General features: G+C 42.6%; 1 protein-coding gene across 1 annotated transcript; it reads right to left on the reverse strand.

Annotated features, from left to right (window-relative positions):
* Positions 1 to 2,187: 2,187 nt before the first annotated feature.
* CRYZ (crystallin zeta) lies at positions 2,188 to 15,472 on the reverse strand. The gene is made up of 9 exons (XM_081193868.1): positions 15,303 to 15,472; positions 11,297 to 11,413; positions 10,554 to 10,706; positions 9,819 to 9,982; positions 8,499 to 8,550; positions 6,858 to 7,007; positions 5,738 to 5,839; positions 5,556 to 5,651; positions 2,188 to 2,752 (listed from the first exon to the last, which is right to left on the reverse strand). The coding sequence occupies exons 2-9, from the start codon at positions 11,405 to 11,407 to the stop codon at positions 2,588 to 2,590; spliced, it is 993 nt and encodes a 330-aa protein (XP_081049994.1). The 5' UTR covers positions 11,408 to 11,413; positions 15,303 to 15,472; the 3' UTR covers positions 2,188 to 2,587.
* Positions 15,473 to 16,408: the final 936 nt, after the last annotated feature.

Consider the following 16,408-nt stretch of genomic DNA (forward strand, 5'->3'; position numbering starts at 1 on the left):
AGCGCTTCACCTCATTTGAGGTAGATTAGCAACAGCCAGCTTGGTATCCTCCACATACTGATGACAACAGTTCCCATCATCCTTAACTATTTGCTGGGATGGCTGGGTGTGAGGGGAGCTCTAGTCCATAACAACTAGTGGACGCCTTGTTAGCTCTTTCAGTAATACTGCACTGTTTCTTGCACACTGCCTTGGGAGGATCTGTATCCTGAAAGGCAGGATATAAAGAACTGGGATAGACAGATGTAGGCGGGCACAGGGAGCACTGTTGCAAAGAGCGTAGCATTAAGCTTCTCCTTTCTATGCATCTGACCTTACATTTCCACTATTACTTACTGCCATCACAAGCCCAAACAGCTGCTACCAGGCCTTCATAAGTAATATTTCATACTCCCTGGCGCTTTGTTCTGACAGCCATAATCTCTATACTTCCATCTTTCAAGAAAAGCAGCAGTGCTATATTTCAAGTATTTCATGTGCTCAGATGAACCAAATAATCCAGCAGCATTAGGTCACATTTAGCAGAAGGCTCAGATCAATGAACGAGCACCTTTAATATATTTCTAGAGCTAATTTTGGGGAAAGGTGGTCTGCAGATGCAGCAGACATTTATCCGGATTGGAAACCTTTGCTAATTAGCCATGGAACAGCTTGAATCAGAGTGGTACCAAAGCCATTTTCAAACGCTCCTTTTGAGCCGTAAATGTAATAAAGCGACCTATATGTTTTGTAATAACTCCACGGCAACTGTTTCTGCTCTCTGTCACAGAACAACACTTCAAAAAGGATGCTCCATCTGTCACAAACAGCCCCAGTACAAATTACACATGTAGTGGTTCAGAAGGACAACCATACTCTTTAACTTCGGTTCTAACGCCCAAATTAGCTACTTCTGTCCAAGTATCTTGGCTACGTGCGGCAAGCAGTAAGCCAAAATGCAGTTCTTGGATAAACAGGGATGATAATGAAAAAATCAATAGGGGTTTTGTGTTGTTGCTTTTTGGTAGCTGTAACACCGCATTGTGGGGCTATTCTTTGAAGAAACCCATTTTAAATTAAGGTTTGTAAAGTGTAGTTCCTTCAGTATTAGCTCTCACAGCAAAGATCTGACAATTCAAGCCTGGATGTGTCTTGCATCTCAACACCAACATCCTACAAGAGTGCTGAAATGTTTACACTCACTGCTGGAGGCCATTTGCATAGTAATACGAGATGGCTAGTCTGAGTGGCAAGATTCTATTGCATTCCTCTTTCTCTTCCTGCTCCCTTAGTAACATTTGGCATGCTTGCATAAGTGCAAATGAAATTCATGATGGATTATGGTAAGCTTATTAACCTTACTTTGGAACCAGCTTTAGTGGCCCAACTTCACATACCTGAAAACAAAATATACCCGTATCCTATCAAATGCATGAAAATGAGCACATTACAACAACAACAATCCAGAAGAGCCATGAGGAACGTATCCCAATATTTGTTTCACTTAGTTATTGTAAATGTATGCCAACATTGTCAGTTCTTTTGAAAAACTGCGAGGGAAAAGAACATAGGGGGCAGGGAACTGTGGTTAACCTTAACTAACTTTAGTTGAAAACAAGCCAGTTTCATAAACTATGGTTTGAAGTTTTGTCTGTTTCAACAAACCATGGTTGACATTCACAACAGTTTGCCCAGGTTTGTATGACATGGCAATATATATGTGGTTCATCTAAAATGAAACTGAAAGGCTTGGGTCTCTCCTACACACACCTGCACTGAAGAGGTGAACTATTCAAGCCTGAGGCTCACTATGCTTCATTCACTAAGGCATTCATTTATTCATTCACTAAGGCATGGCTTAGCCTTACATCAGAATGAAGCCACTAAATCTATACAATACCATTACTTCTGTTGCACGGCGAACAACAGTGGCTGGTTTGTGCATACTCTCATACGTGTGGAAACCCTATTTGCACAGTCCTTCCCTCTTTTCCAAGGAGCAAAGACAACACAGGCTGGGTATGACTGCATACAGATGTACACAGGTACTGATCAAATCACACCTTTCCCCCAATATCAGCAGTTGAAATGAACTGGGCACTTTGTCCAAAGAATGGCACTCCTTCTGGAAAGGTGGCTTACTAAATGGTAACATAGCTTAAGTATGGGCATTGTTACCCAAAGACGAAAAGCAAAGGAACCGTTGGGTCTGTCTTCCTTGTATTCTTTATTCTGAAAAAAGAGGGATTCTGAAACGTAATTCTGTAGTTAGCAAATTATAACCAAAACAGTGGGTTTCTAATACTCCCTTATGTAGGCCCGAAAGCACGTTTAGCACGTTCACGTGTGGAAATGGTAGTCCGCAATATAGCAATACCATTTGGGTGCAAAACAAACATCTTTTACAAAGACCTGCAAGAAAAAACCCCACCCCCAAACAGCAGAGTGTCTAAGTCAGAAATACAAAGCATGTCATCTTTTTTAAACCTGATATTCAAATATTAGTGCTTATTGCATCTTATACCTGAACCACATTTTGAGGAGAATTCAGAACGTGCTACGTTAACAATTGTGAGCAGCGATTATACGATTGGTGTGGAGGCACAATTTAACACATGAGAAGCACCATCTTCCCCAAGGCACCTGGGCTGTGTATTATGTCTTTATGAGCCTCTGCCACCTTCTCCAATGCATATTCAGGGCCTACTGCTGGTTTCAGCCAGCCAGCTTCTACACCAGCCAGAACTGATGCTGCACATTCACGCAGCTCATCCTAAATGGAGAAGAAAACATTTTTAAAATTGAGCACGAAAGGACAATACTTCTATGCCCTCCAGCAGTCAAATTCATTATTCTACATTGTACTGGGTGTGTGTGGGGGTGGGTGGGTGGGTGGGTGGGGGGTGTGGAGAAAGAATGTAGGCTTGGCTCCACAAATTAGTTTTCGCAGCAGAGATTTCCCAACCCCTACCTGTAAGCCCCGTGGAAAGTTATCCCTAAGGGCTGGGGAAAGGCTTGGATGTGGCGGTGGCGGTTATGACACATGTGTAGCGAGAGCTGGGAAATCAATGGATGCCTGTAGTCAATCACCCCCCACCCCTCCCCCAATACCACGCTGCCAACAGTGACTTTCCATGGGACACAGCAGGCTACAGTGGAGAAGGAGGAGGCAGGAATTATCCACTGTGCAAGAATATTTTTGCTTGTACCTTGGAAGTCGAACGGAATCCGTTCCAGAAGTCCGTTCGACTTCCAAACACTTCGGAAACTAAAGCACGGCTTCTGATTGGCTGCAGGAAGCTCCTACAGCCAATTGGAAGCCCCAGAAGCCCCATTGGACATTTGGGTTCCAAAGAACGTTCGCAAACCAGAACACTCACTTCCGGATTTGCAGCATTCAGGAACCAAAACATCCGAGTAACAAGGCGTTTGAGATCCAAGGTACAACTGTACTACTCTCAACCCAAGCAACAGAGGTTTTTAAGATAATTGTTTCTCTCTAAATGCATGGAGGAAAAAAGCTGCAGGACATATGAAGCCCGAAGAGGCAAGACCAGCTCCTGAAAGATTAATGCTATTGCAGAATATAGTTTCACTGGCCAGTCCAAAGCTTCTCAACAGATAGCACCTGACTCCCGAGAGCTTATGTAAAGTTCCCCAGACTGTGAAATGATTAAAGGAGTGTGTGTGCCTGCAGGGACGAAGAAAAGTATAGGAAGTATAGAAATTTGAATCTGTATAAGGACAACTATGAAAAATGCTGGTCAGAAATTAAAAAAGATCTAGAAATATGGTCAAATTTGAAATTGTCAATGTTAGGCCGAATTGCAGTGATTAAGATGAATGTATTGCCTAGAATGTTATTTTTGTTTCAAACCTTGCAGATTCTTGACAAGATGGAATGTTTTAAGAGGTGGCAGAAAGATATCTCGAAATTTGTCTGGCAGGGCAAAAAGCCCAGAATCAAATTTAAAATATTGACAGATGCTAAAGAAAGAGGGGGTTTTGCCCTGCCGGACTTAAAATTGTACTATGAAGCAGCAGCGTTCTGCTGGCTGAAAGAGTGGATGCTCCTCGAGAACACAGACATTTTGGATTTGGAAGGTTTTAATAACGCATTTGGTTGGCACGCATATCTATGGTATGACAAAATTAAGCTGCATAGGGCCTTTAAAAATCATATTGTTAGAAAAGCATTGTTTAATGTTTGGATAAGATATAAAGATCTGTTGGAAAACAAAACCCCCAGATGGGTGTCTCCAGTGGAGGCTAAGGCAGTGAAGAAACTCAATATGGAGGTCGGATGGCCGAAGTATTGGGAAATTTTGGAACAGGAGGGAGATAAATTGAAATTACAAAGTTATGAGAAAATGAAACATAAAGTACAAAATTGGTTTCAATATCATCAAATAATGGAGTTTTTCAAACAGGATAGGAAAATTGGCTTCCAGGTGGAAAAATCAAAATTAGAGACTGAACTGTTAGAGCCCAATACTAAGAATTTATCAAGAATGTATAACTTGCTGCTGAAATGGAATACACAGGACGAAACAGTTAAATCGGCTATGATCAAGTGGGCACAGGACATTGGTCACAACATTATGTTTGCTGACTGGGAATGGTTGTGGAACACCGGTATCAAATTCACGGCATGTAATGCCTTAAAGGAAAACATTATGAAAATGGTTTACAGGTGGTACATGACCCCAGTCAAGCTGGCAAAAATTTATCATTTGCCTGATAATAAGTGTTGGAAATGTAAAGAGACTGAAGGTACCTTCTATCACCTTTGGTGGACATGCCCGAAGATTAAGGCCTTCTGGGAAATGATTTATAATGAAATGAAAAAGGTACTTAAATGTACTTTTCTTAAAAAACCAGAGGCCTTTCTCTTGGGCATTGTCGGCCAATTGGTGTCAAAGAGGGATAGAACTTTCTTTATGTATGCTACAACAGCAGCAAGAATACTCATCGCAAAGTATTGGAAGACACAAGATCTACCCACTCTGGAAGAATGGCAGATGAAGGTGATGGACTATATGACACTGGCTGAGATGACAGGCAGAATCCGTGATCAGGGAAAAGAGACGGCGGAAGAAGAATGGAGAAAATTTAAAAGCTATCTTAAGGACTATTATAAACTTGATGAATGCTAGAATGTGGAGGTTTTCAGAAAAAAAGGGATACAGTGATATGAGATCAGATTATAGAAAAGATTAAGACGACAGAGGTTGGAAAGGAATACTTAGAAGTTGCTAAAAAATTATGGACATTGGGATGCAGAAAGGGGGGGGGGTATGGGGGAGTCCCGGAAAAGAGGTTTATGAAAAAATGTTTGAAATTATACGTGTTTGTATGTTTTTTTAGGTGTTTGTTTGTCTTTAAAAAATTCTGTAAAACCAATAAAAATTTTATTAAAAAAAAAAAGAAAAGTATAGGAAGAGGTTAAAGGAGCTTTCCAGAACTTCCCATGTTTTGAAGCCAAGCATCTGATCCAGGCTGTGTTACAGAAAAGGCACGCTGACTCCTCCAAGTGAATTATGTACATATACTGCATGATGATGATTTTTTTTTACCTTAGATGCAGAGAATAAAGAAATTCCTCTGATGCTTGATTCTTTCCACATAGTGTCTCTGGGGTTTATCTCAATGGGACCACGGCTGCCCACAATCTGTCACACAAAGTGGTGGAGAGAATGAGATGCTGACAGCTTAATTCTAAGCATTAAGATTCTCATTCATGGAGGTGCAAACTTACCATCACTCGGCCTCCACTTGACAGCAGTTGCAAGTCATGGGCAAGGTTGACATTTGCCAACATCTCTATTACCACATCTATGCCGTGCACACCAGCAGCTTCCTGCATAAGAAATCACCTGTTCAGTATCAAAGATACATGGAAGCTGCTTTTGTGGTTCTCAAGTTATTATTCATATCCTGCTTTTTTGTAAAATAAATAAATAAATAATGATGCACACAAAGCAGCTCACAGGCACTATACAACAAGACAAAGACACACATTATGGGCCATAAACGGCGAACCAAACTAAGAGCAGAGAACAGCAAATGAAGGACTACAGTCAAATATTAAAAGCAGACTGAAATAAACAAAGGTTTTCGGGAACTGTTGGGAGACTTTAAAAAGAGTGGGCCACCACTGAAAAGGCACTGTCTCCTCTGCTGCCATTTCACATGATGGCACAACTGAGAGCAGAAATTATGATTTTTAACTGGCAGGCAGGTAATATGGCAGGTAATGCGGCAATACTGATAGAATACCACCATTCTAAAAAGCAAGAGTCCAGAGCAGAACAACCTGGCTACATCTATCAGCTAGAGAAGGAGCAGCTGCAAGAAGCTTGTTTCCCTCCTCCATACCAGGAACAATGCCCTGGAACCACACAAGCAAAGAGAAAAACACTCTGGACTCCTGCCGTTGGTCAGACTAACAAAGGCTGCTGATTCAGTTGCAGCCACACCTGACTATAAAAAACCCTCACAATTTCTCTAATAAACAAGGTTGAGAAATTGCAGGAAGCCAGGTGTATGGATACCCATTTGTATACCCAGTAAAGGGTGCATGTGGTGTTAAAATGCTCAATTAGGAACATAATGGGTTGGAACCTATGGAGCTCTAAGCGGAACTCAACGTGTTACTGAGGCGAACATTCCAACAGAATGTTCTTCTCTTCCTCTCACACCCCTAAATCTAGCCATTCCCCCAATCTTCTGGAGCAGATCTGGGGAGAAGATGTGGTTGGGGGAAAGCAGATTATGCAAGCAGAAATCCTTGCACTAACAGGACTCATTAGCAGAATACTGCCCTCTATCTTAACTAGTATTCCAATTACCACTTTGCAGTCTGTGTTCTAAATTACCTTAATCTGAGTGAGATAATCCTTCTTCCTGTGATTAAATGCCTCATGGGCTCCGTTTTGCAAAACTAGTTTTATCCCTTCCTCAGTTCCAGCTGTGCCAAAGACCTTCAGGCCATAAGCTCTTGCAATCTGACATGCTGCTATTCCAACCTAGGTTTTTAAAAGAGTGGGGGAGGGGGGAGAGTGTTGTAAGTTTAACATAGTACTTTCTTTATACAATTATTGACAACAATCGTTTCAAAGGAGGAAATTTCAATTGCAACAGAGCTACAGGTGACCCTTAATAACTTGTAGTAACAGTCTGCTATAGCATGACTTGATCTCCTACACAAAAACAGTATATGGCTTCTCTTAGCACGACTTCCCTGAAATAAAATCAGGGAAATTAATAATTAAGCCAACCAGCAGTACACACTTCTGTTTCTCTTTTATAGAGACAGTAAAATATATCAGCTCAATTACCACTATAACACAACCACCCAGTCTTCACATTTCAAAGGCAGCAACTGCAAGGGACTTCTCACTAACATCATTTCAAGCCATACTTTGGAAGCAAGTGTCAAACTTTGAACAGGAAGTACTTTTCTAAGGGTTATTGCTTTAAAAAGAAAACAATAAAAGGCACTTCATAAAACAGAAAGAACAGCAATCTTGGCCAGTACGGTCGTACCTGCAGCCAACCAGAAGCCGCGCTTTGGTTTTCAAACGTTTTGGAAGTCAAACGGACTTCTGGAATGGATACCGTTCAACTTCCAAGGTACAACTGTACTGGATTCTGCCATGTCTCTCATGACCAAAAGAGGCAATGTACAGAGGTTTGACACTTAAAAAAAAAATACTTCCAGGACTTCAGAATTAAAAGCCTAAACAGGGCCAGATTTGAATTCCACACAAACCCTTATTCCAGCATTTTCCTCCATGCAATTGAAGTGGTGTGAAGAAACGCAGCTGGGTTGTAGATGCAAGCCCTGCCCCCAAACTGTGCCCTGCATCAGCCCCACCTCACCCCATGTGTTGGGGGGCAAGTGGAGTTCTGCTCACGCAACGGGACCTCCCTTTCTCTCCTCTCCCAAAGTGACTCCAACCCTCTGGGGCAGAACCTGGCAGGGACGTGGACTTAGAAAAAATATTGGGGGGGCCCGGGAAAGCTCATGAATAATAAATAAGCTCATGAATATGCAAATAAAGTGGCTCCGGCCCTAAATAGGGCAAGCCACGCCCCCCAGCCAGCCGATTGGCTGGCTGGGAGGTGTGGCCAGTCGGGATTCCCCTGTTCTCGCGGGATTTCCGGCAGTGCCTTGGCCGGGGCTCTCCGATTAGGGCGCGCGGCTGGCTGGCTGGCGAAGGAGCAGGCTGGGAGGAGACGGGGGACGGCGGCGGCGCTCTGCTGGAAGGGCGCCCGCCCGAGATTATTGGGGGGGCTGAGCCCCCCCAAAAAATTTTTTTGAGGGGGCTCGAGCCCCCTCAAGCCCCATGGAGTCGGCGCCTATGGAACCTGGGGAAGTGCGAGTGGGCTGCAGAGGAGGTGGAAGTTCAGAAATGCATATGGATGAAAGATCCAACCCACTGGGGTGACATGCCACTGTACTTTACCATGCTAAAGCCCCTTTTAAGCATAAGGTGACTTTTCAAGATACTTACCCCTCCACTTGCTCCATGGACTAGCACGGTTTCTGCTGCTTTAGCAGATCCTCTGGTGGGGGGTGGGAGGGAAACACACAAAACATTTTCAATACAACTGTCTGGATTGTATTTATACAATAAATTATATCCAACAAGGAGTTGCTCGAAGTGGCTAACGAAGGATGAAAAACAAGGGTGTACCTTGCTGTGCAACCAACAGTGTAGCTGTGGTGAGGAGTTAAAAAACTAAATTAGCCAATATTCAATGAATTTCAAATTGGGAAGAGCCCCAGAATGCACTTCTTCTGAATCTGTGTTAGGAAACAACAGTGTTTATGTTGACTGTCAATGTACCTTTATATTAAATAGTTACAGTGCAGCTGTAACCACAAAATAATCCTGTCAGTGATGAGCAGAAAATACAGTGGCACATTTAAAAAACACAACCCAACATAGGCTCTGGAGTACCACTGTATTGCTGCAAAACAGCCAACTAACTTCATAACTCCCTGTTAAAAACACTGCCATCAGAACAAGCTTGCGCTGAAGCCACAAGCAGACTTTGCCTAGGCATTGATCAATCAATCAACGCATTTGTATCCCACCTTTTTCTCCATGGAGCACAAGGTGGTTTAAATGGATCTCCCCCTCCTCATGTAATTCCCCACAACAAACCTATGAGGTAGGCTAGTCTGAGAGGCAATGAGTGGCCCAAGGTTATCCAGTAAGCTCATGGCAGCATAGGGGTTTGACCCCTGATCTCCCAGATCAGGCATAGGCAAACTCCGATCCTCCAGTTGTTTGGGAATACAATTCCCCTAATCCCTAGTTAACAGGACCAGTGGTCAGGGATGATGGGAACTGTAGTCCCAAACATCTGGAGGGCCGGAGTTTGCCTATGCCTGTCCTAGATCAACACTCTAACCCAGGCATCCCCAAACTCAGCCCTCCAGATGTTTTGGGACTACAATTCCCATCATCCCTGACCACTGGTCCTGTTAGCTAGGGATGATGGTAGTTGCAGTCCCAACATCTGGTGGGCCAAGTTTGTGGGAACCTGCTCTAACCACTACACCACACTGGATTTTAAATACTGTCACTCTGTTGCACAAGTACTCGCTTTTTCTCAGGCTCAAAACAAAAGTGTGTGTGTGTGTGTGTGTGTGTGTGTGTGTGTGTGTGTGTATGGAAGTGCCAACAAATTTGCTGCATTAAAGAACATGAAAAATTAGTCTGACTGAACATGTGACACAGAAAAGCCTCAAGGAAAAGGCAGAAAGGCCCAAAGTTACTGCATTTTTATTGCTCAAAAGCAATTTTAGGATGTCATTGCCTTACTTTTGAAAGAGAGCATGGTAAGCTGTAAAATATGGAATTCCAATTGCAGCACCTTGCTTGAAGTCCAGTTTATCAGACAAGGAAAAGACTGTGTCAACTGATGAAATGGTATATTCGGCATAACCGCCAGAAATGGTACCAAGGGTAAAAACCCTGTCTCCTTTCTGGTAGGACAAAACAAATGCACAAGGTGAAGCGTTGTGGCAAAGTGTATCCTGTGTAAAAATGAAGGCATTTCCAGAAGAGTTAAATAAAACCCAATTATATAGGTGAAATACCCATGACAAGAAGACAACAGATCTAATCTGTACTAATTGTTTCCAACTGTTTTTGGACTACAATTCCCATCATCCCTCACCACTGGTCCTGCTAGCTAGGGATAATGGGAGTTGTAGTCCAAAAGCAGATGGAGACCCAAGTTTGGGAAACTCTGCATTAGAGGAAGCAGAATTAACAACTAGCTTAAAATCCAACACTTTGAAATCAGGGTGTACTTGAGTCTGGAGTAAGTGAAGTACCAAAGACTATCTGGCAAAGAATGTAGGCCAAAGTGTGTTAACAAACAAAGGTTTGCATTTAAATCTGTAGAAAGGAAGGCAGAAATTCAGATGTATAGGGATGACATGAATCATATCCAAGACACAGGAACTATGAAGAGACCCAGTTTAGTAACCAAGACCGGAATGATATTGTATAAAAGATAGCAAATGAGCAACATATTTAAAAATGGGATACCTTGAAAGTAGTTACATGTTCCCCAACACCTTGTACTACCCCAGCCACATCTGAACCAGGTGTGAAAGGTAAAGCTGGTTTTCTAGCATAAGTCCCAGAACGAATATAAGTCTCCACTGGATTAATGCCACATGCATGGACTTTAATTAGAACCTGCAGAAGAAAGGGATATTTGTTGAACAACTGAAAGAAATCTGGTACCTTCATTTTCATGCCAAGTTGTTTGTTGTTGAATGTCAAATATGTTCAAAATACAAGCAGCATAAATACTTATTAAGAAGAGTTTGGATTTGATATCCCGCTTTATCACTACCCGAAGGAGTCTCAAAGCGGCTAACATTCTCCTTTCCATTCCTCCCCCACAACAAACACTCTGTGAGGTGAGTGGGGCTGAGAGACTTATTAAGCATTAAGAACACAACCCCCCCCCCCCGTTTTTCCCCGGTAACAGGCAAACCAATGTTCATTCCCTATAGAACTTTTGCAGAATCTTTTATAAAACAGAGTCAAAGGTAAGCACAAAAGTTATAGTAGTACTTATGCAGTTGGTCTGGCAAGCAATAGCATGTACAGATGTCAGGATTGCCCTCCAGGGCTGTGTTCTATGGGATTTTTACTCTGTTTGCAAATTCATTCTGCATGCTGACTGAAGCAGAAAAGTTTCCAATAACTGTTAAATAACAATAATGCTAATTTCAGGGTGTACAGTATTTATATATCCAGTTCAAGGTCTTTGTTTTTACCTGGTTCTCTCCTGGAACTGGCAAGGGAATATCTGCTTGCAGCTTAAGCACTTCAGGTCCACCAAATTCAAACACTTTGACAGCTCTCATCACATTTCTCCCGGCTGCCATGGCAACCTGAAAAATCACAGAGATAAAAGACTGTACTATCTTAACCTCCACCTTCTTTTCCACTTCAAAGAGAAAGGATCAAATTACTTGCTCTTCAGGTGAAATTTAAATTGGAAGGTTCACCATGCATTTCACTCTGTTCTAACAATGTGCTGCCAATTTGAGGCTTTTTGACTTATAAAATTTGCCTGCAAAGGAGAACTAATAGTTTCACTTTGGGTAACAAATGAATCCGATCGCAATCCTGTATCCTCTTACCTGGGAGTAAGCCCCATTTATTTACATCTTAGTGGACAAATACAGGACTGCACTGTCAAATATGCAGAAGTTTGCACATACACACACAAACCAGCTTGGAAAGGATATCTTTTGACACATCTTCAGAAGACCTTACAACTGGAGTTACACTAGCTTCAAAAAAATTTTTAACCTAATCCGCATTTTTATAAAGACTTTATGCCTGGAGAAGAGTCTGAAATCCAAATAATGGAAATCATGGGAATCATAGGTGGGGAAAATCCTATACAGTCATACATCAGGTTGAAGTAGCTTCAGGTTAAGTATTTTCGGGCGCATTACTTCCGGGTTTCACTACTGGTGCATGCGCAGACGCTCAAAATGACATCATGTGCATGCGTGGAAGAGGTGAAACGAGACCCGCGCAGTCACATGTTACGTTCTACTCAAGATGCGAACGGGGGTCCGGAATGGATCCCGTTCGCATCCAGAGGTACCACTGTATCATTTGGGTCCTGCTTGCAGGCTTCACATGGACATCTTATGAGAACAGAGCATCTCCTTCCATTAGGTTTTTACACATGGGATGTTTTGGCAGGGAGCTCCTGCACTGGCAAGGGGTTAAGCTGGATGACCTTTGAGATTCCTTCCAACTTTTAGGATTCTATAGAAGTGGATCATTCTCTCTCACAGCCATTTTAACCAGTATTAGAAACTCAGATATAGAAGCTAATTGCCAAATGGTACATTAAACCTAGGTTAAAGTCGCCACAGCGGAATGTCTAAACACTTTTTTTTTTTTTGCAACGGGGTTTATTAATTATTATCATTATCATCATCACCATCATTTCATTTCTATACCGCTTTATAGTTTAAAGGAAAAATCTCAAAACTGTTTACAACACATTAAAACATCAAAAAAACCAATCAGAACTAAAACAAAATTCAAGTTTCCATGAAAATATTTCAAGTGACATTTTGCTATCCCTATATTTATTTACCTACTTGATTTATATAGCTGCCCAATAGAAGTACTCTAGGAAGCCAGTGTGGTATAGCGGTTAGAGTGTCAAACTAGGGCCTCGGAGATCAGGGTTCAAATCCCAACTCAAGTCATGAAACTCACTGGGTGACATTGGGCCAATTACAGCCTCTAACCTACCTCAAAGGGTCATTGTAGGGATTAACTGAAGTAGGGTTGAACCATGTACTCCTTGGAGAAAAAAGTGGGATGTAAATGCCCTTCTGCTTACCTGCTTAAGAAAGCTGGAGGGGCCAGCCAGCTAGATGTTAGTTGCCAATGTGGCACTCAAAGATTTCCAAATGGCCACAACTGGACCTGCACCAGTTGTAAAACATACCTGGCTCCTGGGGAATTTTGAGCACTGATTTTAATACCTGCGCTGGCTGCTTTCTTCTGCCTAGCCTGCTTCTGCTTTGAAAACGCTTGGCGTCAACCTCAAACAACTGATCGATAAGCATGAAATCAGAACCCTGAGAGCAAGTTCACTTGCATTTAGGAAGCAGCCATACAGATCTTAAATTCTGGCCCTTGGAACCATCTCTTGGGGGGGGGGGAAATGAAGGGCTCCCAAACTATTTAAAGTTATCCATGGCATTCCAAGATTGAGTAACTACCGACATTAATTCAAACTCTGCACTCTGGCCTAAATCAACAATATCTTGTTTAGGCTGTAAATTGTAAAGTCACCCATGGGGAAAAAGAGTGGGGAAAGACAGAAGGTTCTAGAAACTTGATCAAAAATCTCTGGGCACAGAAAATGCCTTATGAAAGCTAATAAGCTGCCTTCTATTGCCATCCTTGCTAGTATCCCTGTTTTAGAACCTGCTGCAAGAGGTCTCAAGGACACCTGAGCACCCTGTCAAGTAGACAGCCCAACTACATATGAACTGAAATGCCAGTAAAAGGGGCTTGGGTGAGGATCAAATTATTTTTATAAGGTTAACTGTGCCCTGTCAACATTGCGAGCCAGCAACCCATGAAATGTAATTTCACTGCCACTGATAGTAACAACCAGGTACTGTACTTAAGGAATCCAAAACTGTAGAGAAGTATCTAAAGATGCAGGTATCTGCTTAAAATTCAGTGTCAATATTTGACTTTTAAATGGCTACAATGAAATGCAATACTGTAATGGTCGTCCAAACACTCCAGACGGTGGGCCTTCATATAAAAATAGATGTTTTACTTCCTTACACACACACACACACACACACACACACACACACACACAGTTTTCACTTGTAAGATGTTAAGGTACCATTTGCTACCATAGGTGCATCTATCCATGTTAATATCTGCATTTCAACTGCAACCAGCATTAACCTTTGTATCCTTCTAAACCAGTAGAATTTAGATGAGGATAATGTTTAACTTTGACTGCTGTAGACATAACAAAGGTCATCGTAGTGGTGGGGAAAAACAAGCCAAAAAGGGAGAGAAACAAATCAGCTTGAAATGATGGCAATGAGAAAAGAAATATATTCCCAACTGCCCTTACCACATACCAAAAATGTCTCACATTTCTACTCAGCAACTATGGTACACTACTTCAGATGTACAGAAGTCACCAGTTTTCTCTCTTCCCCATACATGAGAGCAGTCTTTAAGACCTCTTCTTTTAAACATCACTTTCTGGACTTGTCATCAAATTGGCACTTTCAAGCAACTATTCTGAAGCTGTTTGTAAATGCCAAACAATACTAAATATGTGTCTTTTCTAAAATAAATTCAATAGCTTCAACAAGTTGTAGCCAAGTTAGAAACATTGTAACTCTCAATTATCAGGAAAATGAGCAGATTCAGGTTTCTCCTGAACCTGTGTGAATGGGTAACTTTGCCAGATTCTTATTTTAGAAAACACAACTGGTCACATGCTTCAGAATAAAAATAACTTGTAACTTTTCTTTCAAGGTTGCTCTACATTTATTTTTGTTTTTTTTAAAAAAGTAAGAGATAATGAGTTAATAAAGAGCCCAAATTAGCGGGACTGGCTGCCAGCTAGGATCTGTGTCTGGTAGAAAGTGTATACACTAAGCATGCACTCCCCTGCAAACACATGTGGCTAACTAATGCCACAAGGTCTGTGCTATCAAAACAGCTTGCTTTTTTGTGAGCAGCCGCCCTAAATAACACACTAATCTGTACTTTTGTGCATTTCCTTTGCTTTTACATTATTAAGGGTGGCTTTAGACACCCCCCCCAAAAAAAAAAACACAGTTGCGATGATCACACTGACATCCTAGCATTGGTCAGCTAGTTAAGACACATTGTTTGCAGAGAGGAGCGTTTAGTATATGCAATGCAACCTCCAATCCTGTTCTAGGTTACGAGATGTCCCTGTTTCCCGGGGACAGTCCCCGGATTTACAAATCAGTCCCCTGACAAAATCAATCTTTCAACTACACACACACATATGCAATGAAATGCAATGCAATGTGTGCTAGTTAAACTTTAAGGTGCTGCAAGGGACTATCAAGAGTCACCCAGCCTGGAAACCATTGCAAGCAGAAAGCCCAGCAGGGAAGACAGACCTAGATCCTATCTCCGCAACGCATCCCGCTACGCCCTAAAACCCTCCTTGCCAACTCTGGGGGGGGGGGGGGACCCAGGGGAACCCAATTTTACGTCACTCACCCTCTTGCTGTAGAACGACGTGATTGTGCGCCTAGCTAAACGAGCCTAGCTTAAATCACAGCCTCGGTTCGCCTACTTATCTTCGACACGCCTGCGCAATGACCTCCTTCCGGGTTCTCGCAAGAGAAGCCATCTTTTCGGAGTCCCGTAAGTTCTAGTGCGCAAGCGCCGCCGTGGCGGAACCTTCGCAACCTTTGCTCCGGCGAAGGTTCTGCCAGGGCGGTGCGCGCAGTGGAAGATGTGTCTATCCTCAGCGTCGCCTGCTCGCTTAGCAACTCTCTTAATAGAGAGAATTAAAACTTATAGGTGCGGTTTTAATAATATAACAATATAAAAATCATTTAAAAAGCCGTAATTGGTACAATTAAAACTATATATTAAAACTATGCTCAGTTGTTTCCCCACCCCCGTGTTTTCAGCAGTTCTTATTTTTATCTGTGAGCCGTCTTGAATTCCAGCAGGAAAAAAGGCGCGGTATGAAGAAATACGCAGTAACAATAATAAGGACCCTAAGTAAGTATGCATAGCGTTTTGCAGCCCTGGTCCTGTGCTGTTTACTCAGAGGTAGGCGCCACTACGACCAATGGAGATTTTAAATCCTCGTTAAGACTTCTGGCCTGTGAGTGAGCCCAACTGGGGACTTGCTTGCGAGTACAGTACATATGCATGTGCTTGCACTGTCTTGCTTCTTTCCTTCGGGTTCTGGATCCCCTGGCACCTGCCTATTTCCCGGAATGTCGCCCAGCAAGGGGGAGGGGGACAAAACTCCTCCGGCTCCGCACATAAACACTGGCGCCCTTATTAGATCCAATGAAAGGTTTATTCTGTCTCCCAACAGCAGCAGACTAGATGCCTCTAGGCAGCTAAGGCACAAACACGTACATAGACTACATCTCCTCCTCCTTACTCTCGATCCACAGCCTTCTAACAACTCTGCTAATCCGAGAGGCTAATAATGCAATAGTGCAGCAACCCTTCGCAGACGCTTGGGAGCCAGTACTGTTGGAACTCCGTGGGGTGGATCGGGGTTGCACCGCTGCAGTCTCGAGTCCTGCACCCTTCCAGGGGCGCAATAAAGCCGGCTGAAACGCAGGCGAGCCTGCCGA

The sequence above is a fragment of the Podarcis bocagei genome (assembly GCF_964188305.1).
Source record: "Podarcis bocagei genome assembly, chromosome: 5".
NCBI lineage: Eukaryota > Metazoa > Chordata > Lepidosauria > Squamata > Lacertidae > Podarcis > Podarcis bocagei.